The sequence below is a fragment of the Chamaea fasciata genome, unplaced genomic scaffold (genome assembly GCF_029207755.1).
Source record: "Chamaea fasciata isolate MVZ Bird 193981 ecotype frontalis unplaced genomic scaffold, bChaFas1.0.hap1 SCAF_16, whole genome shotgun sequence".
Taxonomy (NCBI): domain Eukaryota; kingdom Metazoa; phylum Chordata; class Aves; order Passeriformes; family Sylviidae; genus Chamaea; species Chamaea fasciata.
This window is the reverse complement of record NW_027094101.1, coordinates 13,754,453-13,773,772: the sequence shown is the minus strand read 5'-3', so window position 1 is coordinate 13,773,772 and position 19,320 is coordinate 13,754,453. Positions and strand designations below refer to the sequence as shown.

Sequence of the window (19,320 nt, the reverse complement as noted above, 5' to 3'; positions counted from 1 at the left end):
CGCGGGCGGGCGGGCGCTACGGCGGCCCGGCCGGGACAAAAACGCTCACGCGCCGCCGCCGCCGGTAGCGCCCCCTGGCGGGCCCGCCCGCGGGGGTCGGGGGGCTCGGCCGGGAAGGAAGCGGGGATGGGCACGGGGGACTCGGGGTGGGGGACCCCGACAGGGCGGGGAGCTTGTCCTGAGGGCCTGAGACAACGGGCCTCAACCTCGGGAGGGGCCTGGCCCTGAGGGGGTCTTGGTCCTGGAGGGATCTTCGCCCCTGGTGCTGGGGTTGAGTCACGGGGTCTCAGCCTGGAGGGCTCTGGACACGGCGGGATATCGGCCCTGGGGGCTGGTCCTTGGGCTGACTCAGGGACTCTTGACCTGGGAGAGAACTGGCCCTGGGGGGGTCTTGGCCCTGGGACTTAGCCTTGGGGGGAGTATTGGCCCTGAGGGTGGTCGAGCCCCGGGGGTCTTGGCATGAAAGGGGGCTGGTCTTTATGAAGTCTTGGCCCAGAAGTGGTGTTAAGGCCTGGGACTCTGTCTTGAGGGGGTCTTAGCCTGGGTGAGACAGGATCTGGCGGGTCCTTGGCTCAGGAGGGTCTTGGTACTGGGTCTGGCCCCTGGGGGGGTTCCTGATCTGAAGAGGGATTGACCATGGCTGGGGAAACCCGCCCCTGGATTCAACCTGGGAAGCCTTTTGGGGGGGTCTAGGCCCAGCCCTGATCCCACTGTGGGGTTCACCCCTTCTCTGCAGGGCGCTTGGCTCCAGGGGAGGGGCTGCCAGGGCCCCCCGGCCCCCTGAGGATCACTGCACACTGCAGGGGCTCTCCTGGGAAACACGGCAGCTGCCTTTGGAGTGCCCGGACATCAGCCAAGGCCGCGGGGCCAGGGCTGTGGGAGCTGTGGGAGTGGGTGGGGTGGAGGGCTGCCACCCCCTGCACTGCATGGCCCTCCCAGGGACGGGGCCTGAGCCAGGTCACCTCCTGGGGAGGGTCTGGAGATGGGCTCCATGGCAGGGATATGTCATTTTTTTGGGACTTTTGGCTTTGCACCCAAAGGCCACACTGGGATGGGCTCCTGCTGGCTCCAGTACACTCACAGCTTGTTGGAAATGTGGGGTGCTGGATGGGAATGATTCATGTTGCTGAAATAAACACTTTTAAAGAGAATTTGTATCTGGTGATGAGTGAGAGCTGCCCATGCCTCGTATTGGGAAGCTGCTGATCTCCACAGAAGGTCTCTGAGATTCATTCCACCTTGCTGAGCTCTTGTTGGCATTTTAATCCCTTCTCGGCCTTACCTGTGATGGGAAGCATTGGCAGAGGCTGAAAGGGTTCTTTCTTTTTTCACTGAGCAGACCTTTGCTTCTGTGAAAAATGCCATATGGAGCCTGAGGCCTCACATGATCTTTGGCTGGGCAACCACTTGGCAAGGAGAGAGTGTCCCTCTCCATAAATGCAGGTGCAGATCCTTCCCCTTCCAGAATCCTTGGACGACACCAAAGGTAGGTCCTGCTCCCCTCCCTTCCCACACCCCCCAGGAGCTCCCCTTGAGTGTCACCTCCTCCAACTCTATTTTACCACAATGCTCTGCTTGGCCAAACCTGGGTGAGCTCAGGGATGAATATGCCCCTTGTAGGTGCCTCTGCCTGGGAGATTCCGAGGCTGCTGTGCTCTCCAGGAGTGGGGAGGATTTATGGGGTTTTGGGGGATTTTTGACATGACCAAATCATGGCATTGCCAAATCGCTGCATTATCAGCTGAAGGGACTGTGGTGTTAGAGGGAAGTTTGCAGCTAGTGCAAGTGGGAAAAGTGAGGGTTCAACTAGAGCAGCTGCCCCAGAAGGAAAAGTGAGTCTGGGACCAGCAAATCTTTTCTCAGGCTGAGATTTGGTGTGCCAAAAGCTGGAGGGTTTGCCCATCCTATCAGGCTCTGGGTGAGTTCAAGCATTCAGGAGCCCAGGCTTGGGCAGGGCTCAGGGCTCAGATCCCACATACTGGTGAAATATTACCCCAGGCAGCTGAGTGCCACAGGAAATACTCCCCAAATACCTTCCCCTGTGGGTAGGAGCTGCAGCACTGCCTTTGCAGAGGGTCCTGAGGAAGCCAGCCTGGGTGAGGATGGGGCAGGGGCACTGCTGGGGGATGGGGGGCAGAGGAGGGGCAGGTTACCCCAGGTGAGGATGCTACAGGTAGTGAGGAAGGTGGGGAGGGGTGTTATGGAGGATCCGTCCCTTGCTCTGTACCAGGACAACTGCTGTAGGGTCTTCGGGGTCTCTGCTGCTGATCCAGGGAAAGGTAGGAGAGGCACAAGCCAAGGGATTTTGGGGTCCCCGGCCACTGTCACCAATCCCAGGCCAGAAGAGGTGTCCAGGCTGAGCTCTTCCTCATGAGGAACGAGGAAGTGACTGCTCTGTGTCACCATGAAATGGCATTCACATGTTTGCCAGGGAATTTTCCGCTCCAGCCTTGTGAGTGATCTGGCCTCCTTCCAGGAGGGACAGGTAGAATGAGGCCCCATGCAACAGAGGTGTACAATCCCTGCATCCTGATGGTTCACCAGAAAACAGATGCTTCCCAGTAAAACCAGTATGGCCAGTGGGAATACCCTGGTCATCCCTGTTGTCTGTCCCAAATCCCTCTCCCAGGCAGGAGGGCTGAGCCCCTCCTGCAACTCTGCACAGGATGGCAGCCTCGAGGCTGGTGTTGTCGCTGCTGGTCGCAGCTCTGCTGCTGCACGTGGGCACCACGCTGAAGGTCGGCGCCTTCAACATCAAAGCGTTTGGGGACACCAAGATGTCCAACCAGACTGTCGCAAATATCATCGTCTCTGTGAGTGGGGGGAAGAGGAGCAGGCATGGACATGCTCTGCTCTTTGGGATGCAACCAGATTGGGCAGTGGGACACCTGCTTCCTCCATCCATCCATCCATCCATCCATCCATCCATCCATCCACCCATCCACCCATCCACCCATCTATCCATAGGTCCAAGCCTTCATCTACCCACCCATCTGCTCTTCCCCCATCACCATCTCCCACCTCAGGCCATCTCCACTCTTGCTGGTCCCCAATCAAGGCTGGGTGACATTTGATGCTGCCCTTGGAGCAGCTGCTAGGTTGGTGGGTGGTGGACAGACAGAGCCCCTCCAAGCCAGGAGTCCCCTCCCTGGCCCTGGGATCCCTGCTGCCCTCCCACTGCCAGCCTGGGAGCCTTTGCAGCCCTGAATAGGCAACCAGGGCTGCCCCCCAGAGCAGCTCCTGACCAGGGGAGAGCAGCTCTGAGCTTCTCCCCCCAGATTCTGTTGGAGTACGACATCATTCTGGTGCAGGAGGTCCGGGATGCCGACCTGAGTGCTGTCAATGACCTCATGGAACAGCTCAACAGGTGACCCCAAAGGCTTGGTGTGGGAGTGACTGCAAAGGGGATTCTGAGATGGCCATGCTCAGCCATGCCAGGGCACCTCTGGCTCAGCTGGAGAGAGCCTGATGGAAGCTGGGAAGCACCAGGAGCCTCCTCTCACCCTCCTCTCCACTTGCTCCCAGTGCTGGGGGGCACCCATACAGCTTTTTGGTCAGCATCCCTCTGGGTCGGACCAGCTACAAGGAGCAGTACCTCTTCGTCTACAGGTAAGGGATGCTGCCAGGCATCACCTGCTGCCCTCCCCAGCAGCCCCCAAAGGGGATGAGTACCTTTGGGGGCCCTGGCTGCGGCAGGAGCAGTGTTGGGGGCTGCCCTGCTCTCCTCCCTCAGGTCAGACATGGTCTCTGTGCTGGGAAGCTACTACTATGATGATGGCTGCGAAGCCTGTGGGAACGACTCCTTCAGCAGGGAGCCCTTCATTGTGAAGTTCTCCTCACCCACCACACGTGAGCAGAGCCGACGTTGGGGGATGCCCAGAACTGGCACGGGGTCCCCTCCATGCAGGGCTCAGCCCAGATCTGTGCTCTGTGCCTGCCAAATATAGGGGGGTTGCAAGCTTCCAGCAGGGTCCCACCCATGGATGCCCAGGGGTGCTATGTCCCCGGCCAGCACAGCCAGCAATGCCTGCTGTCCACCATGTCCCAGCTCCTACCAATCCCCTTCCATCACCTGTCATCTCCCACCAGGAGTTCTCTCCAGTTGTGTGCCATCTCACATTCTCCAGCTGTTTCAGGGATGTCCTGCATCCCATTATGTGCTACCTCCCATCTTGTGCCATATCCCACCACCTGCTTCCTCTGGCTGGGTGCTATCTCCCACCATGCACCATCTATCACCTGTCATTCCCCATCCCTTCTGTCTCCCATCATGTCCCATTTCCCACTTTGTTCCACTGCCTACCCCATGCCATCACCTCCACCTCCTGAGAACCTCCTCAGGGCACACACACGATCCCATCTCCTGCCCAAAACCATATTGGCTTGGAAATGCTAGTGGGAAAAAAGCAGCAAACCCCAAACAATGCACCAAGACATGCAGCTCCCCACTGGAATTTCCAGTCTGAGGGACAGGCAGAGCACCAAACTCAACACACCCTTTCCCTTCAAATTTTCCTGGCCAGTAGCTGGGGCTTGGCCTGGGGTGGTTTCCTGGGGTTCCCTGCTCAGGGGCTGCACCCAAGCCAGGGGCTGATGGTCAGCTGTCCAGCAGAGGTACAGGAGTTTGTGTTGGTGCCTCTGCATTCCGAGCCCAGCCATGCAGCACAGGAGATCGATGCACTCTACGATGTCTACACTGATGTCATCAACAAGTGGGGGATTAAAGTAAGCAGCGTTGGGGAACTTGGCTCCTCCCCAGGGCAGCCAGGTGGGATGAACACGTCCCACGGGAGGCCTCTCGTACCCATCAGAGCAGGTGCCACCCCACCAGGGAGCTGCTGGATGGCCCTCCTGCCGTTACTGGGGGCTCGTCCCTGCACACTGGGTCACCTCAGGGGGATTTGTAGCCACCCCTTAAGATTTTAGGGAGCCTTTGCTGCCCTGTCAGGTGCGTGAGCAGGGACACAAGTGCTCTGCTCTGCAGGACATAATCCTTCTGGGTGATTTCAACGCTGACTGCTCCTACGTGACCAGTTCCCAGTGGCCGTCCATCCGCCTGCGCTCCCTCAGCGCCTGCGAGTGGCTCATCCCCGACAGCGCCGACACCACCGTGGCCGACACCACCGACTGCGCCTACGACCGGTGGGAGCCGTGCCAGGGGCTGGCATCGGGGGCTGGTGTGGGGGGCTGGCGTGGGGAGGAGTGACGGGCACTGACACCCCCGGGATGCCTCGGCAGCATTGTCGCCTGCGGCACCGCCCTGCGCCGAGACATTGTACCTGGCTCCGCCACCGTCAACAACTTCGACAAGAAATTCCACCTCCAGATCAAGGACGTGAGTGAGGGGCTGGGTGGGGCACAAGTCCACCAGCATTGGGATCTGCCCCACTATAGCTCCTGGGAGCGTGGGAGGGCTCCCTGCTCCCAAGGGTGCACCTAAGGACGGCCTGACCCCAGCTGTTATAACAAATCGACCCTCCAGATTGAGCATTTTGGGATATGGTCTAAATTTTGAGGGTTGGAGGGGAGCCTTGGGGTCCCAGCCAGCCATGACAGTGGCAGTGGGTCCAGATGAGCTCATGGTTTATGAGTTGACTCTGGTCAGGGTGACTCTGCTCTCCCCCACATGCAGGCTTTGGCTGTCAGCGACCATTTCCCCGTGGAGGTGACTCTGAAAGCCCAGTGAGCCTGTCCCCACACCAGTTGCTACCAGGACACTTCATCACACATCCCTCGTGGGAACCCACGTGCCACTGGTGCCAGCCAAGCTGTCCACTGTCTCTACAAGGAGTTCTTGGGCTCTTGTGGAAGAGTTATGCTTTCTGCTTCCATTAAAAATGAGCTTTTTTCCTGCCTCTGCATCTCTGGAAAGGAGGTCCCTTCAGTCTCCCCAGTAACCCGTGGTGCCCCAGCCCCTCAGCCTGCTGCCAGAGAGCCAGAAAGGTCCCCAGGGCTGGGGGACCTCCTGCCATCAAGAGACCTGGACCCATGGGGCAGTGAGCGCTGCTTCCCTCTCAGCTGATGGTGGCAAATGCCAGGACTCAGGGAAGGGCCTGGGGGGCTCCAGGCTTTCCAAGATGCAGGATGCTGTTCCGCAGGATGCTCACGTCCTGACAGAGCCTGCCTGGCTGCGGGGCTGCTGACAGGGCGCTGACAGCGAGGGTGCGGGGAGGACGTGAGTCAGCTCCCGGGGGTTTGGTGCTTCCCAGGGGGTTTCGGTGCCGACACAGGGACCGAGGGACACAGGACTCATCCCGAGACTGGGTGTGAGGATGCAAAACCTGGTGGTGCACATGAGAGTCTGGCAAGTCCTGGCAAGAGCAGCCGTCAGAGCCAGCTGCTCCGTTGTGATCCCCGGGGTGATGCCATGGGCCATGGTGATGCCATGGACTGGCATGGGGAATGCCAGCCCTCCTGGGGCTACTTTGGGTCACCAGTGGGGCTATTCTGGGTGACACTGGGGCTGCTACAGGGGTTTGAAGCCATCCCCTCTTGCCGTGGCTGGTGGTGCTCACCTGCCTGACCCAGACACCGGCCATTTCCTTCTCTTCCCTCTAATTACACCATCTTCCCTCTAATTACGCCAGCGCCCTTCACCTCCTGCCTGGCCACCATGCCCACTCTGTGATCCAGGTGCCACCCCAGATGGCAGCCCCCCAAGTCCCACATACCCACCCAGTCCCACAGGGATGCCCCAGCATTTCCAAGTCTCCCTGTCTGTCCTTTGCTGTGTCAGCACAGGGATGGCTGGGCTGGCCCCACCCTGTCGCCCTGTGGGATTTTTGGTTTCCCAATGTGGGAAGGAGCTCAAAGTTATGCCAAAACCCCCACGGGGGTGTCCGACTCATCCTGCTTTGCCGGCACCTCCGCTGGGAATAAAACCGCCCATCCTGCTGCCGGGAGGGCAGAGGTGCTGCGCATTCAGCAAGGTAAGGACGGATCCGGGCTCAGCGCCTTCAGCTGGCAACCAGGTAGGACTGGGATGAACTGGGAGCCGCTCCTTCCCCCAGCAGTGGGGGCTGTGGTGAAGTTTTAAGGATGTGAACAAGCCTGGGGTGCCCGGAATGCTGGCAGTGGTGGATGGGGCTGGTGGGCAGTGAAGACATCCTGGTGGGGGAGTGGAGCAGGGTAATCCCTGGAGCTGGAAGAGGCAGACTCACAGCAGTGGGACAGGATTTATCTTCTTCTGGGACTGGTGAGCTGGCACACTGCCCACACCAGCTCTGCAGCCTGCTCTGCCCACCATGACACACTGTCACACACCAGGACTTTGGAAGGATCTACATGTTTTTCCTCTACCTCAAACCCAAATAGAGTTCCAAATTCATCTCCCATCCCTGCATCCCTGTGACCAAGCATCAATCCTGGAAGAATGAGGACTGTGACACTGGAATTGTCCCTGCTGGCTGTGGCTCTCCTAAGCCCAGCCGCTGCCATGCTGCGCATCGGTGCCTTCAACATCCAGGCCTTCGGTGACACCAAGATGTCCAACAAGGAAGTGGCAGAGATCATCATCAACGTGAGTGCAGCCAGCGCACTGTGGGGATGGGCTGTGTGCTGGGACAGACCCCAACACGGCTCCTGTGCCAGGGACATGGGGATGCGGCTGAGGATGGGATGGCATTGCAGTGCTGGGGATGGCCTCGGTGGATGAAGGCTTGGTGGGGTGTCAGGCACAACCCACAGTCCCTCCCTGAGCCCTCTCTGGGGACATCTGCCCTGGCACCAAGGGACATGCAAGTGCCCATGGTGCTGAAGCCAGAACCATGTACCTGGCTGGGAGATGGGTGGGAGACTGGCCCTGAGCTGTCCCTCTTGGCTGGCAGGTCCTGCGCCGCTACGACGTGGTGCTGGTGCAGGAGGTGCGCGACTCCGACCTCAGCGCCGTCACTGAGCTCATGGAGCAGCTCAACAGGTAGAAGAAGGGCTGGGATTGGGATGGCAGCACCAGCAGGGAAAGCCAAGCTGCCTCAGCAGTAAGCGGAAACCAAAAAAGGTGTCCATCAACAGAGTTTATTTTTGGAAAGAAGAATAGGAGAAACATGCTGGGGCAAGGGGGAGACACTGAAAACAACACTGGGAATAACCCAGTGTAGGGAATGGGGATACAAGTGATACAAATCCCTTCTGAAAGCTGTAAGCTCACTAGAACATGCAGGATGGAAAGGAACTACAGGCAAGCTCTGTCTCCAAAATCCAACAGGACAGGGCAGAAGCAAGAGAAGGGGAGGAAGGGACAGGCAGACCTTGCATCCCAAGACCCTGTGAGTGGCAGGGGGACCCCTGCATGGACCCAGTGATGCATGATGCTTTGAGGGGGGTGGTTCTGGCACCCTAGGAGGAAAAGGGGCTGCTGGGGTGGGCTAAAGCTGACCACAGCAGGGTGGCAGCCTCTCCACCAGCTGGGTGCTGACCCTGTTTTGGGAGAGGGCACGGCTCAGGACCATGCGGAAGCCGCTGCTGCCGTGTCAAAAGGCAGCTAGTGCTTCTGAGCAGGTGCACCCAGCCCGTGTCCTCGCCCCTTCCGTGTCCCCTCCAGCACAGCCACAAAGCAGCCAGGGCAGGGAGGGTGACGCTGGGTGCTGCAGAGCCCCAGGCTGCTCACTGACCTAATTTAGCTCTGCTGCAAATGAAGGTGAGGAATGTCCCTGCAGAGAAAGGGTGGCAGGAGCTGCCCCATGTCATGCTGCGCCCAAGGAGCCACCAGGGGGAGAGGCACTGGGGACTTCAGAGCTGCTACACCTCATGTCACCCCCAACCAGGGCTCAGTGACCCACGGGGACTGTAGAGCAGGACCAGCTGCTGCAAACCCTGGGGCCACCCAGCTCCTGGACATGCCAAAGCCAGTCCAGGATGGTCCCAGCCACATCACTGTCCTGCCTTTGTATCTCTGCAGTGCATCCACATCCCCATACGACTATGAGATCAGTGGCCCCCTGGGACGAGAGAACTACAAGGAGATGTACCTGTTTATCTACAGGTAATGGGGCTGGCAGTGCTGCTGCCTGTGCCGTGGCACTGCAGGGCCACCAGCACCACGGAGGAGACACAGGGGCTGTGCCAAGTCCCAGGGTTACCATCCTTTTGTTCCCACAGGACAGATGTTGTGTCTGTGGTGGACACCTATCAATATGAGGACCCCCAGGATGTCTTCAGTCGGGAGCCATTCGTCCTGAGGGTCTCAGCACCCAGTGCCAGTAAGTGGGGGAACAAGTGGCCATGGGTTGTGGCATGGGGTGGCCGTGGGGCTGACATCCCTCTTCCCTGGCAGAGGTGAAGGAGTTTGTGCTGGTGCCCCTGCACTCAGCCCCACACGATGCTGTTGCTGAGATTGATGCGCTCTACGATGTCTACCTGGCCATCATCAACAAGTGGGGGACTGATGTGAGTGTCACCAGCCCTGGGGGGGGCACTGAGGTTGGGCACTGAGCCCCAGGGACTGTTTGACCCACGCTGGGACCCTGCTCCGAGGCGAGTGCAGCTGGAGCAGGAGTGGTGGGTGGGAACCCCGTTCCTGCCCTGTGACAGGGAGGTCCCTGGTGGGGCTGCTGGCAGGAACAGCCCACCACCCACACCACAAGCCTCCCATCTCCCCTGCAGAACATGATGTTCCTGGGGGACTTCAACGCTGACTGCTCCTACGTCCAGCCAGGCGACTGGGCCTCCATCCGCCTGCGCACCAGCGACGTCTTCAAGTGGCTGATCCCCGACAGCGCCGACACCACCGTGGGCAAGTCAGACTGTGCCTATGACAGGTGAGCACCGCCACCACGGCACCCCTGTCCCTTCCCTGGCACCCCCCTGCCTGCCCTGCACTGCCAGCAGGGGCAGTAGCACCCACCATCCACTCACATCGCCCCTGCAGGATCGTGGTGTGTGGCAACAAGCTGAAGAGAAGCATCGTGTCCAACTCAGCTGGCATCTACAATTTCCAGAGTGATTTCCAGTTGGACCAGGAGGAGGTGAGCCAGGATCACACATTTGGGGCTCTAGCAGGCACCAAAGCTGAGCTGGCCCAGGCTGCAGGGCTGCCCTTGTCTCTTCAAGGGGCTCAGGGTGACAAGGGACCCAAGGGTGGAAACAGCACAGGGGATTTTCGGTCACTGCCTGTCCCTATCGGGAAGAGATGTACAGGGGTTTTTACAGTCTTCCATGGGCAGGACTAAAGGTATGGGGTAACCCAAGCCAACCTTCAACCACCCATCACTGGCACAGAGCCCCCAGATGAGACACAGGGGCTTGGAGGGCAGGTGGCCCTCTGCCAGTGCCCACCCACCCAAAGCCACACCTGGGCACCTCTCCATGAGAGGTGCCAAAACTGGAGCCTTGTGTGTTGAGTGTCTTGGGGCTGGGGACAGTGTGCCCCCTCCAGCAGGCAGAAGGTTCTGGCAGAGCAATTGACTGCCCTGCCAGCCCCAGCAGCACAGTGAGGGGTGAGTGGATCACTGAACATCTCCCACCTCTTGTCCTCCTCCTCCAGGCCCTGGCAGTCAGTGACCATTACCCGGTCGAGGTGAAGCTGGCGGCCTGAGCTTCTCCTGCAGCCACAGACCAGGATCCAGCTCCAGCTTCCACCACCAATCCCCATGAAGGTGCTCCACCCAGCCTCATCCACAAGTCCTGTGCATGGGCTGCCCCACATCCCAGTCTGGAGAAGGATGGCAGCTGGCTGTGCCCAGACTCCCCAGCCCACCATGAACCAGAGCCTGGGGACAGGCCACCAGCCAGGACACTGTGACCACAGACAAGCCATGGAACAAAGCATCCATCTCCTACCTCATTGAAGATTTATTGACAAACCTCATTTCACAATTAACTGTTGGACAGGAGGGAGGACATCCAAAGACCGTCGGGCTCAGGCCACAGCATGTTGAGACCCTGTCCCTGTCCATTCCTCGGGGGCTGAGTGGGCTCTCCCTGCCCTTGGGGAAGGCAGCAGTGGTGTCAGGCACTCTACAGGCACAAAGGGAAGGGGCAGCTGGGGCGGCCGTGGGAGCAGGTGGCACGTCACCGATTGCTGGCACTGCAGGTGGCTTCGCTGTGAGACCAACAGCTACTGCAGAGGGTGACTCGACCTCCCAGGGACCAGCTGGATCCTCAGCTCTTCTTCTTCTTCAGCATCTCCATGTACATGCGAAGGGACTTCTGGATGGACTCTTTTGAGACAAAACTGATGAAGTTCTTGATGTCCTCCTCCCGGTGAGCTACCAGGCGGTCCACCACTGCCTTCCTCATCATGGTCTTGGTGAGCTGGCGGGCGTGGTCTGCAGAGTGGACAGCAAGGATGAGGAACATGCCCTCACCTCACCCCTGACCAGCTCTCAACGCCACCAAATGAAGGTCTAATGGGGAGGGATCACACAGCAAAGTGCTCTTGAAAGCAGCAGGGAAAGGGGTAAGAAAAACCCACCAGCTGGGAGCTGAACTGGATAAATTCTCATACAATAAAATATGGTTGTACTGCTCAGTGGGGAAATGACTGATCTACTGGAAAAGACGACAAAAAGTTGTGTACCTCCTTCTCTCTGTGCCCTCCAGAGCCCAATATCCACCTCCAATACACACCAGTAACCAAAAAAAATTGCTTCTTATTTGAAGCTGCAGCGGCTCTAAGCTCCCCTGAACCATTCCCTTCAATCCCTGCAAGACACCTGCTCCTGCCAACCACACTGTACAAAAGCCAGCAAGATTTCCAAGCTCATCCCTGGGCTTGTGCCATTCCACAGGGATATGTGGATGCTGCTGGGGCAGCAGAGGCTGGTGGGACTGACTGAGGCCTTGAGCACACATCTGCTCATACCCCCACAGGGCAGCAGTGATGTGGCAGCACATCTGCTGCACAGATGTTTTATTCACCCACTTAGTGACAATGAAATGGGGACTGACGCCCTCGAACCACACACTGGGAATCCTGAATAGCTCCAGCACCCGAGTGCTGAAGCCACCTCCACCCAGACAGTTGTGATTTACGGGAAGGATCTGCACAGGACCTCCTGGAAGTCAGGAGAGGGCACAGCTGAGACATGCTCCCCAGTCTGGAGGGTGAGGTGTCACTCTAACACTAGGATAGCAAGGAGTAGAGGGACATGGGGCTGGGACAGCTCAGATCTGTGGAGAGCCCTCTCCCAGCCCAGGAACCTCGTGCTGCAGTCACAGAGCAGCCGAAAAACACACTGCCTGTGCTGTCTGCCTGTCCTCATCCACACCCCCATCACTGCCTCCCAGAGTGCCAAGAGTTGATTCAGACCACAAAAGCAGCCTGGCAGCCACCCAGGGGCTCTCACCCAGCCTGTTCCCTCAGCTCCACGGCAGCTTTCCTGGGCTAACACCTCCACTGACAGAGGATTCAGTTTGTCTGTGGGGCTCAGACACCTCCAGACTGACTCAGCAGGGCTGGCGGGAGGAGCTGAGCTGGAGCCACGTCCCTGAACGTTAGCACAGTGTCCCTCTCCGTTAGCCCAGTGTCCCTCTCCGTTAGCCCAAGGCTGTGAGGACCGCTGGGCTGAGCTTTCCTACCTCCCAGCCATCCACACCTCCCCTTTTAGTGGAAACTGTCACACAGCTCCCAGGCACCAGCCCTGCCATCTACGCCTCCCACTCAGACCAGGTCCCCTCCGCTTCTCCCAGAGGCTTACCAGGAAGGGCCAGCCACTGTGCCATGACAGCTGCAGCCTTCTCCATGAGCTTCTCCTCTGGCACCAGCTCGTCCACGAGGCCCAACTTGTGGGCCTCAGGTGCAGGGTGGAGGGAGCCCAGCTGGAGGGAGCGTTCGGCAATTCGGTGTCCCACAACATTCACAAACGTGTCCTTAAACCTGCAAGGGACGGGAGGGAAAGCCAGGCTCAGGGGCAGCTCACCCAGACATCAAGAGCTGACAGCACCCTGGTCCCACTCCTCAGGTTTGGTGCTCAGAACAGCAGCTGTGGGCTCAATCACGATGGGAAAATGGTGTGAGAAGAGCCATATTTGGTAGTGCCCCAAGAGAGTTCCCTCTCCTCTGCATGAAAGTTGTTCTTTTTACTCTCAGTGCCTGTGGGCACCCACTTGCTGTGACTGAAAGCTCCGTCTCAACTGTACTTTTATACATTCCTAGGGCAAACAAGGGCCTGCGTGTCAGTATCTTTGTGCCCCTCTGCTTTCAGAGATCTCCACACCACAGGACTTTGCAGGTACACAGTGTGTACCCCGAGAAAAGCCTACTCCCAGACTGAGCCTGACCCATGAGATCTCCCAGCACTAGTTCTGGAGTTAATTGCAGGGCCAGAACTGAGGTCTTTGCTGCAGAATGTCCTCATATCCTGCACCAGCCTGAAAGCTTTTCAGATACATGCAGGGCAGGACAGGACAGAAATGAGGTGTCATCTCCTGCAGCTGCAAATACCTGACCCCTGACACATAAACCACACCGCCGTGACCAGCTGAACTAGTGTTCATCCTTGAAGATGAATTCTTTCTAGAGACCTACACGTGATTCTAGAAGTGGGAGGCACTGGCCTACCAGAAGGGAGCCACAATGCCCAGCTGGGCTTCGTTCAGGCCGATGCTGAATTTGGGGTTCTCTGCCATGATCCTGTAGTCACACGACAGGGCGACAAGGCAGCCCCCAGCTGGGCTGGACCCCTGGCAGAGAGAAGGACAGAGTGAGTCCAGGACATGGTTACAAACACCCCCCAGTCTTGCTGATCACTCCAGAGCATGGAAGACACCAGGAAGACAGAGCAGATGTCCCCCAAATTTCTGATCACCTGATTCAATACAGTCCTAAAGAAGATTCCTGATGTTTATCAGGGTTTCACAGAATCACAGGAGGATTTGGGTTGGAAGGCACCTTAAAGCCCATTTCATTCCAAGCTCCCTGCTACAGGCAGGGACACCTTCCACTAGATCAGGTTGCTCAGATCAGCTCCATCCAGCCTGGCCTCAGACACTTCCAGGGATGGAGCAGCCTCAGTGTCTCTGGGCAACGTGTTCTAGGGCCTCACCCCCCTCACAGGGAAGATTTCCCTTCCATTTGTGACCATCTTTTCCACGGCTCAGTGCTGCTCAGCCCCGCACAGGATGCCTGAGAGGAAACCCAAGTGCCTTCAATGGGGGGCTGTGGACAGACACCACCGTGAGCTGCCAGGGCAGCACCGCCCTGGAAAATGAAAACAAGACACCAAAACTGTAATGACCCATCCACGGACATGGAGACTCCAGCAGCACTTCCCTGCTGGCCAAGACCCCGGCTGGAGAAGGAAAACCTGCTGGAAATGCTGAAATGCTGCTGTAACCCAGCAGTGCCTGCAGCTTACACAGAGCCTGCAGCAGCCCACGCCTCCATACCTTCCCACAGCCCACAGAACTGAGAGTCATGAATTTCACCCGAACACCCCAACAGGTACATCCCTGGATGAATTGCAGCCTGGATTTCAGTTGTCCCTGCCCACACAGTCCAAAGCAGCTGCAGCAGGTGACAATCCCACCCTGAGGAAGGCAAGCCCAAAGGACGTACATTGACTGCAGCCACTGTCACCATGCTGGAGCCGTAGAGCCGCAGCCACACCTCCTGCACGGCTCTCCAGAACTCGGTGTAGTGCTCCATGCTCTTCCCACACATCTCAGTGATGTCCAGGCCAGATGAGAATATTTTGGGGACAGCCTGGAATTGGGAAAAGACAGATGTCACTGAGAGTCACAGAGAAGGAAGGACCCTTTAGCTCTCAGCCTGGCAGCTTGAGGGAAGGGAAAGTGATGACTATGTGATATAAATCAGGGTCTTTTGCGGTTCTAAAAATATCTCCCTGGTGCTCCCACAGCCTGGATTATCCCATTACCATGGCCTGCAGTGCTGGATCTCTGCTTGCAACACAATTTCTCATTGTCAGGGTCCCCATGTGAGTACATCAGCCACACAGCACAAAACCTGTCCTGTCCCATTCCCAGGCACCACCTTGTCCCCACACCACATCTGAAAATCAGCACTGGCATCTCCCAGCAGCTCCCTGTGGGTGAGCCAGGAGACGTCACAGGATGTGTCAGGTAGGCAGATAAGCAGATTGGATTTTCCTGACAAAGCACAACACTTGGTTGTCATTCTTCTGCTAGAAAAAGGCACCGAAGAAAGATCATGGCCCTTCCAAGAGCCCCCTGCCCTCCTCCCAGAGCCAATCCAAGGTGCCTGGGGACCCTCCTGTGCCAGTGACCCAAACAGGAGCAAACACTTGCAGAGGTGATGATCACACCCCGGCAGGCCCGGTTGTTCTCCAGCTTCTCCAGGCTTATGGCAAACTCTGTGAGGAGCTCCAGGCTGAGGCTGTTGACCGGGGGACTCTTCAATTTCATCATGGCAACACCTGTGCAGGGTAAACACAGGGACGTCAGACCCCCAACACAGCAGCCCACACTGCCCTGCCCAGGGGAGCTTCACCCACCTCCCTGTTTCCCTCACCAAACAATGTCTTCCCACTCCCACTCAACAGCACTGCTGGCTATTTAAAAGCTTCCAGAGCAGCAGAGCCGAGCACAAAGTCCTGCCTTTGCCCAGATCCACCCACAAGCCAGGGTCACTCAGCGGGTAGGTGGACCTGGAGCACAGACCAGGCCATGCGTGGTGGCACTCCCCGTGTCCCAAAGCCCAGCCACCTTCCGGGTCACAGTGCCCAGAAGGTCCCTTCTCAAGGGGAAAGGTCGAGCCTGCAGTTTCTGTCACAGCAAACAGCCTGTGTCCTGGGGGTCACACACCTGCTGGAGCCTGTCAGCACCATGGGAAGGGCTCTGAGCCCTTGCCCCTGCCCAAACTGCACTGCCCTACCCAAAAGGTCCTCTCTGAGCGCTTAGCCCGGGTGCTGCAGCCATGCCCACCCGGGAACAGCACGAGGACACACCCAGGCACCTGGAAGCAGGACCTGGGAAGCCACAAGAGGAATGTTTGTTAAGTGCAGGGATGGGACCCCATGACAGCTATTCCTGGTAGCCAGGTCACACAAACTCCCAACAGCTCTTCCCTGACGGAGCACTGCCACTCTACCAGGTGCCCACACCAGGGACCCTCAGAGAGGGGACAATTCACAGGCAGGGGACAATGACAGCCACGATTTGCCTATAGCACCAACCATCTGAAGAGCCCACAACTGGTGAGACTTCCAACCCCAAACACTTCTCCCTGAGGCTCCCAAGCAGCTGCAACATCTTTGGTGACTTTCCATGCCCAGAGCCACACACGCCGTGGGACACGGGTGGAAGGGACCCTGTGCCCCACAGTGCCCGTGGGTTGAGGGTGACACCGCAGAGGTGCCACACGCCGTACCTGAGCTCTCGTCCAGCTCCACCTGGATCTTGTTGTTGCTGAAGGAGCGGCACGGGGCGAGCGGGATTCCGGGGGGCTGCAGGGGCCCGGGGGGCGGCCGGGGGGCCCTGTCCCACGCTGGGGGGCGGCAGCAGAGGGGCAGCACACCTGGGGGACACAGACAGGTAAGGACGGGAAGAGCACAGCCCCACAGGTGTGGGGTGCGCTCCCCAAAACCGCTCCGCACGGCCAGGGCGGGACATGGGGAGCCAATCTAGGGAGAATACACCCCAACGCAGGGCAGGGGGACACGTGAAACACCCTGACGGTAAGGGGTACCCTGGCGGCAAGGGAGGGGCACAGAGAGGCAGCGGGGGCTGGGGGACACGCCGAGCCCGCCGCAAGGAGCGGTCGGGGCAGGGTCCGGGCGCACCTGAGCGGCCGATCCGGCGGGCGAGCGTCGCAGCCGCCATATTGTGCCCGGCTCAAGGGTACGGGGCGCTGCTTGGGGCGGGGCATGAGGGGCGGGGCTTAGAAAAGGGCGGGGTCCCGCTGCGCCGCCTTGAAGCCCCGCCCAGAGTCCGAAAACTCCGCCCACTAGCGGCCCTGCGGAGCGCACGTGCTGCCCCCTCGTGGTGGCCCTGCCGCATCGCCCTGCCCTGCCGGCGCTGCCCGCTCCGTCCGACCTGCCCTGCCCTGCCCTGTCCTGTCCTGCCTGCGCTCCTGGGCCTGTCCCCGCTGTCCTGCATCCAACCATGTGCCCAGGGTCCCCCACACAACTTTCTCCACCTCACAGCCGAATATCCCCGGCCCGGCCCCTGCCGCGGGACGCCGGAGCCCCGGGAGCTCTGGGCCGGGGCCAGCCGCCCCCGCAGAGCGCTGGCGCGGGGCCTCGGCGCTGGGAGCCCCGGTGCTGGGCCGTGCCAGCGGTGGCTGCGGATCTCATCATGGTGGAGGCTGTCCGGGGGGACACCACGGGGGCCGGGGCCGGCCTCGCCGTGCAGGCAGAAAGCATTCGGCTGCGGGATGGCGGGGATGGCACTGCCCCTCTGCCTGATCCTCGCTGCCGCCCTGCAGGGCGGCCTGACCCGGGCACCGGGGCCCCCAGCCCGCCCCGGCCCCCTGCTCCTGCGGCTGCGGCGCCTGGAGGAGCAGGTGGGTGCCCGGGGCGGGGAAGGGGTGCTGCCCGGCCTGTGCAGGGGGACACTCAGCACTTTAGGTTGGGCAGGGACCCGGCAAGGGAGCAAAGGTTCACCCCACATCATCCCACTCCCCTGCAGTTTCTCCGGCTCCAGGAAGTGACACGGAACCATCTCCAGAGCATCGCCAGCAACTACAACATCTCCTACAACATCGATGGACGTTTCCAGGCGCTGGCGGAGCAGGCGGAGGCGGCCGACGCTGCCCGGGCCGCCCTGGGTGCCGAGCTGACCCGCCTGGCCACCGCCGGCCGACGGCTGCGCCGCAGGCTGAAGAGGCTGGAGGGGACAGTGGGTGCCCTGAGCCCACCACACGGCCTGCTCACCCACCCACCGTCTGCACTGGTGGAGGCCGGCACCAAACCGCACGGTCTGCCGGACACTGTCCGGAGCCGGGGCAGCCAGCTGGAGCAGCAGCCACCGGGCCAGGCTGTCCGCAGCAACCCGAGCCCTCGCCGCCCGAAGACTAGGCGGTGGCAGCAGCTCCGGAGGGAGGAGGGGCACTGGTTGCCGGCTGATGCCGGGCCCGGTGGAGCGCCCGGAGCGGATGAGGAGCCCCCTCGTGATGCAGCACCAGGACCGCAGACCATGGCACCGGCGCTCCCCTCCGTCACCGCGGTCCTCCAGGAGCAGCCCCCGGCCCCCCAGCAGCCGGGAGAGGGTGGTTACGGCCCCCCCGCCTGTCGGACCGGTGCCGTCCTGCTCTTCCCCAACACCTCCGCTGAGCAAAGGGCCGTCCTGGGGCTGGGGCCACACCGGGGGCTGCGGGCGATGTCACTCTGTGCCTGGCTGGCCACCGCAGCCCCTCGCCTCGGTGTTCTCCTCTCCTACGCCACCGGGGACGGGCACAGCGAGCTGGCCGTGCGTGGCCACAGTGGGGAACGCCCTGGCTCTGCACGTTTCATCGTAGGGGACGGGAAATTTCGGGAGCTCCCGGTGGTGCCGCTCCTGGATGGCAAATGGCACCACCTGTGCCTCACCTGGTCCTCCGGCCAGGGCCAGTACCGCTTCTACGTGGACAGGAGGCTGCTGGCTGCCGGCTCCGGCTTCCAGCAGGGCTATGAAATTCCCGCGGGTGGCTCGCTGGCGCTGGGCGGGGGGCAGGACGGCCCCAACATGGACTTAGGCACTGCAGAAGCTTTTGTGGGTCACCTGGGTGGCTTCGGTCTCTGGAGACGGGCTCTCCTGCCCGGGGAGGTGGCCAGAATGGCGACCGGGCGGGGGATGCCCCGTGGCCCCCTCCTCACGCTGGCCGATGCCTCCCTGCAGGGCGGCGTGCGGAGGGTGGCGTGTCCCTGCCTCCAGCGCTGCCTTTGACGAGGCTGACAGCGGGAATGGTGCCGGCTACCAGCGGTCACGGCTGGCTCATGGTGCCGCTCCCGACATGAGCTGGATCTTCCCAGGGTGATGGGACACTCACCGGGACCGGCACCACGGGAGGGGGCTGCGGAAAGGGAAAGGGGTTTTGGCAGCCGGTACGGCAGAGGTGGGACCGAAGTCAGAGGTCGCTTGCTCCTAGAGGATGTGCAGCCCGTGGTTATTAAAATGCTCCGAACAATAAAGAAACCTAATTTTCTTCTGTCCTGCTCATTCACTGTAACCCTCGGTGCCGCTCACGGCCGGGCAGGAGCTGCTCAGCACGGGCAGCCGGGGCGGGTAACGCTGCTTGTTCCCTGCCCCTGAGTCAGAGCTGGGGAAGCGGAGCACGGGACAGCTCGTGACCGGGGTGGGACAGCCCGTGACCGGGGTGAGCCAGCGCTGCCGGAGCAGCCGCCGCCGGTCCCGTACGCTGCCCGTGCCCGCGGGGCTCCTTGGCGGGGCACGGCTTTGGGCCGAGCTATGCTGCTCCAGGGG

At 60.2% G+C, this 19,320-nt stretch overlaps 4 protein-coding genes across 6 annotated transcripts; 3 read left to right on the top strand and 1 right to left on the bottom strand.

The window, feature by feature from the left end:
* The first annotated feature begins 1,474 nt into the window (after positions 1 to 1,474).
* Positions 1,475 to 5,861, top strand: LOC136297779 (deoxyribonuclease-1-like). 3 transcript variants are annotated; one of them, XM_066197985.1, is made up of 9 exons: positions 1,475 to 1,486; positions 2,630 to 2,813; positions 3,279 to 3,367; positions 3,526 to 3,609; positions 3,734 to 3,849; positions 4,613 to 4,725; positions 4,985 to 5,142; positions 5,239 to 5,335; positions 5,633 to 5,861. In XM_066197985.1, the coding sequence occupies exons 2-9, from the start codon at positions 2,667 to 2,669 to the stop codon at positions 5,684 to 5,686; spliced, it is 858 nt and encodes a 285-aa protein (XP_066054082.1). In that variant the 5' UTR covers positions 1,475 to 1,486; positions 2,630 to 2,666; the 3' UTR covers positions 5,687 to 5,861. The 3 variants fall into 3 exon arrangements, with proteins under 3 accessions (XP_066054082.1, XP_066054080.1, XP_066054081.1); XM_066197983.1 differs by having other exon boundaries at positions 4,610 to 4,725; XM_066197984.1 differs by having other exon boundaries at positions 1,476 to 1,486; positions 2,666 to 2,813; positions 4,610 to 4,725.
* A 1,511-nt stretch (positions 5,862 to 7,372) lies between these two features.
* LOC136297790 (deoxyribonuclease-1-like 2) lies at positions 7,373 to 10,680 on the top strand. Its single transcript, XM_066198006.1, has 8 exons — positions 7,373 to 7,519; positions 7,827 to 7,915; positions 8,897 to 8,980; positions 9,097 to 9,197; positions 9,272 to 9,384; positions 9,601 to 9,755; positions 9,866 to 9,962; positions 10,481 to 10,680. The coding sequence occupies exons 1-8, from the start codon at positions 7,373 to 7,375 to the stop codon at positions 10,529 to 10,531; spliced, it is 837 nt and encodes a 278-aa protein (XP_066054103.1). The 3' UTR covers positions 10,532 to 10,680.
* An 88-nt stretch (positions 10,681 to 10,768) lies between these two features.
* Positions 10,769 to 16,782, bottom strand: ECI1 (enoyl-CoA delta isomerase 1). Its single transcript, XM_066198310.1, has 7 exons — positions 16,701 to 16,782; positions 16,289 to 16,435; positions 15,208 to 15,335; positions 14,495 to 14,641; positions 13,499 to 13,620; positions 12,636 to 12,814; positions 10,769 to 11,264 (listed from the first exon to the last, which is right to left on the bottom strand). Exons 1-7 carry the CDS (start codon positions 16,738 to 16,740, stop codon positions 11,098 to 11,100), a joined length of 930 nt encoding a protein of 309 aa, XP_066054407.1. The 5' UTR covers positions 16,741 to 16,782; the 3' UTR covers positions 10,769 to 11,097.
* Positions 16,783 to 17,001: 219 nt separating this feature from the next.
* PTX4 (pentraxin 4) lies at positions 17,002 to 18,792 on the top strand. Its single transcript, XM_066198455.1, is given in 3 exon segments — positions 17,002 to 17,262; positions 17,264 to 17,422; positions 17,548 to 18,792. Coding segments are annotated over 3 exon segments (1,635 nt in total). The 5' UTR covers positions 17,002 to 17,022; the 3' UTR covers positions 18,784 to 18,792.
* The last annotated feature ends 528 nt before the right edge of the window (positions 18,793 to 19,320 follow it).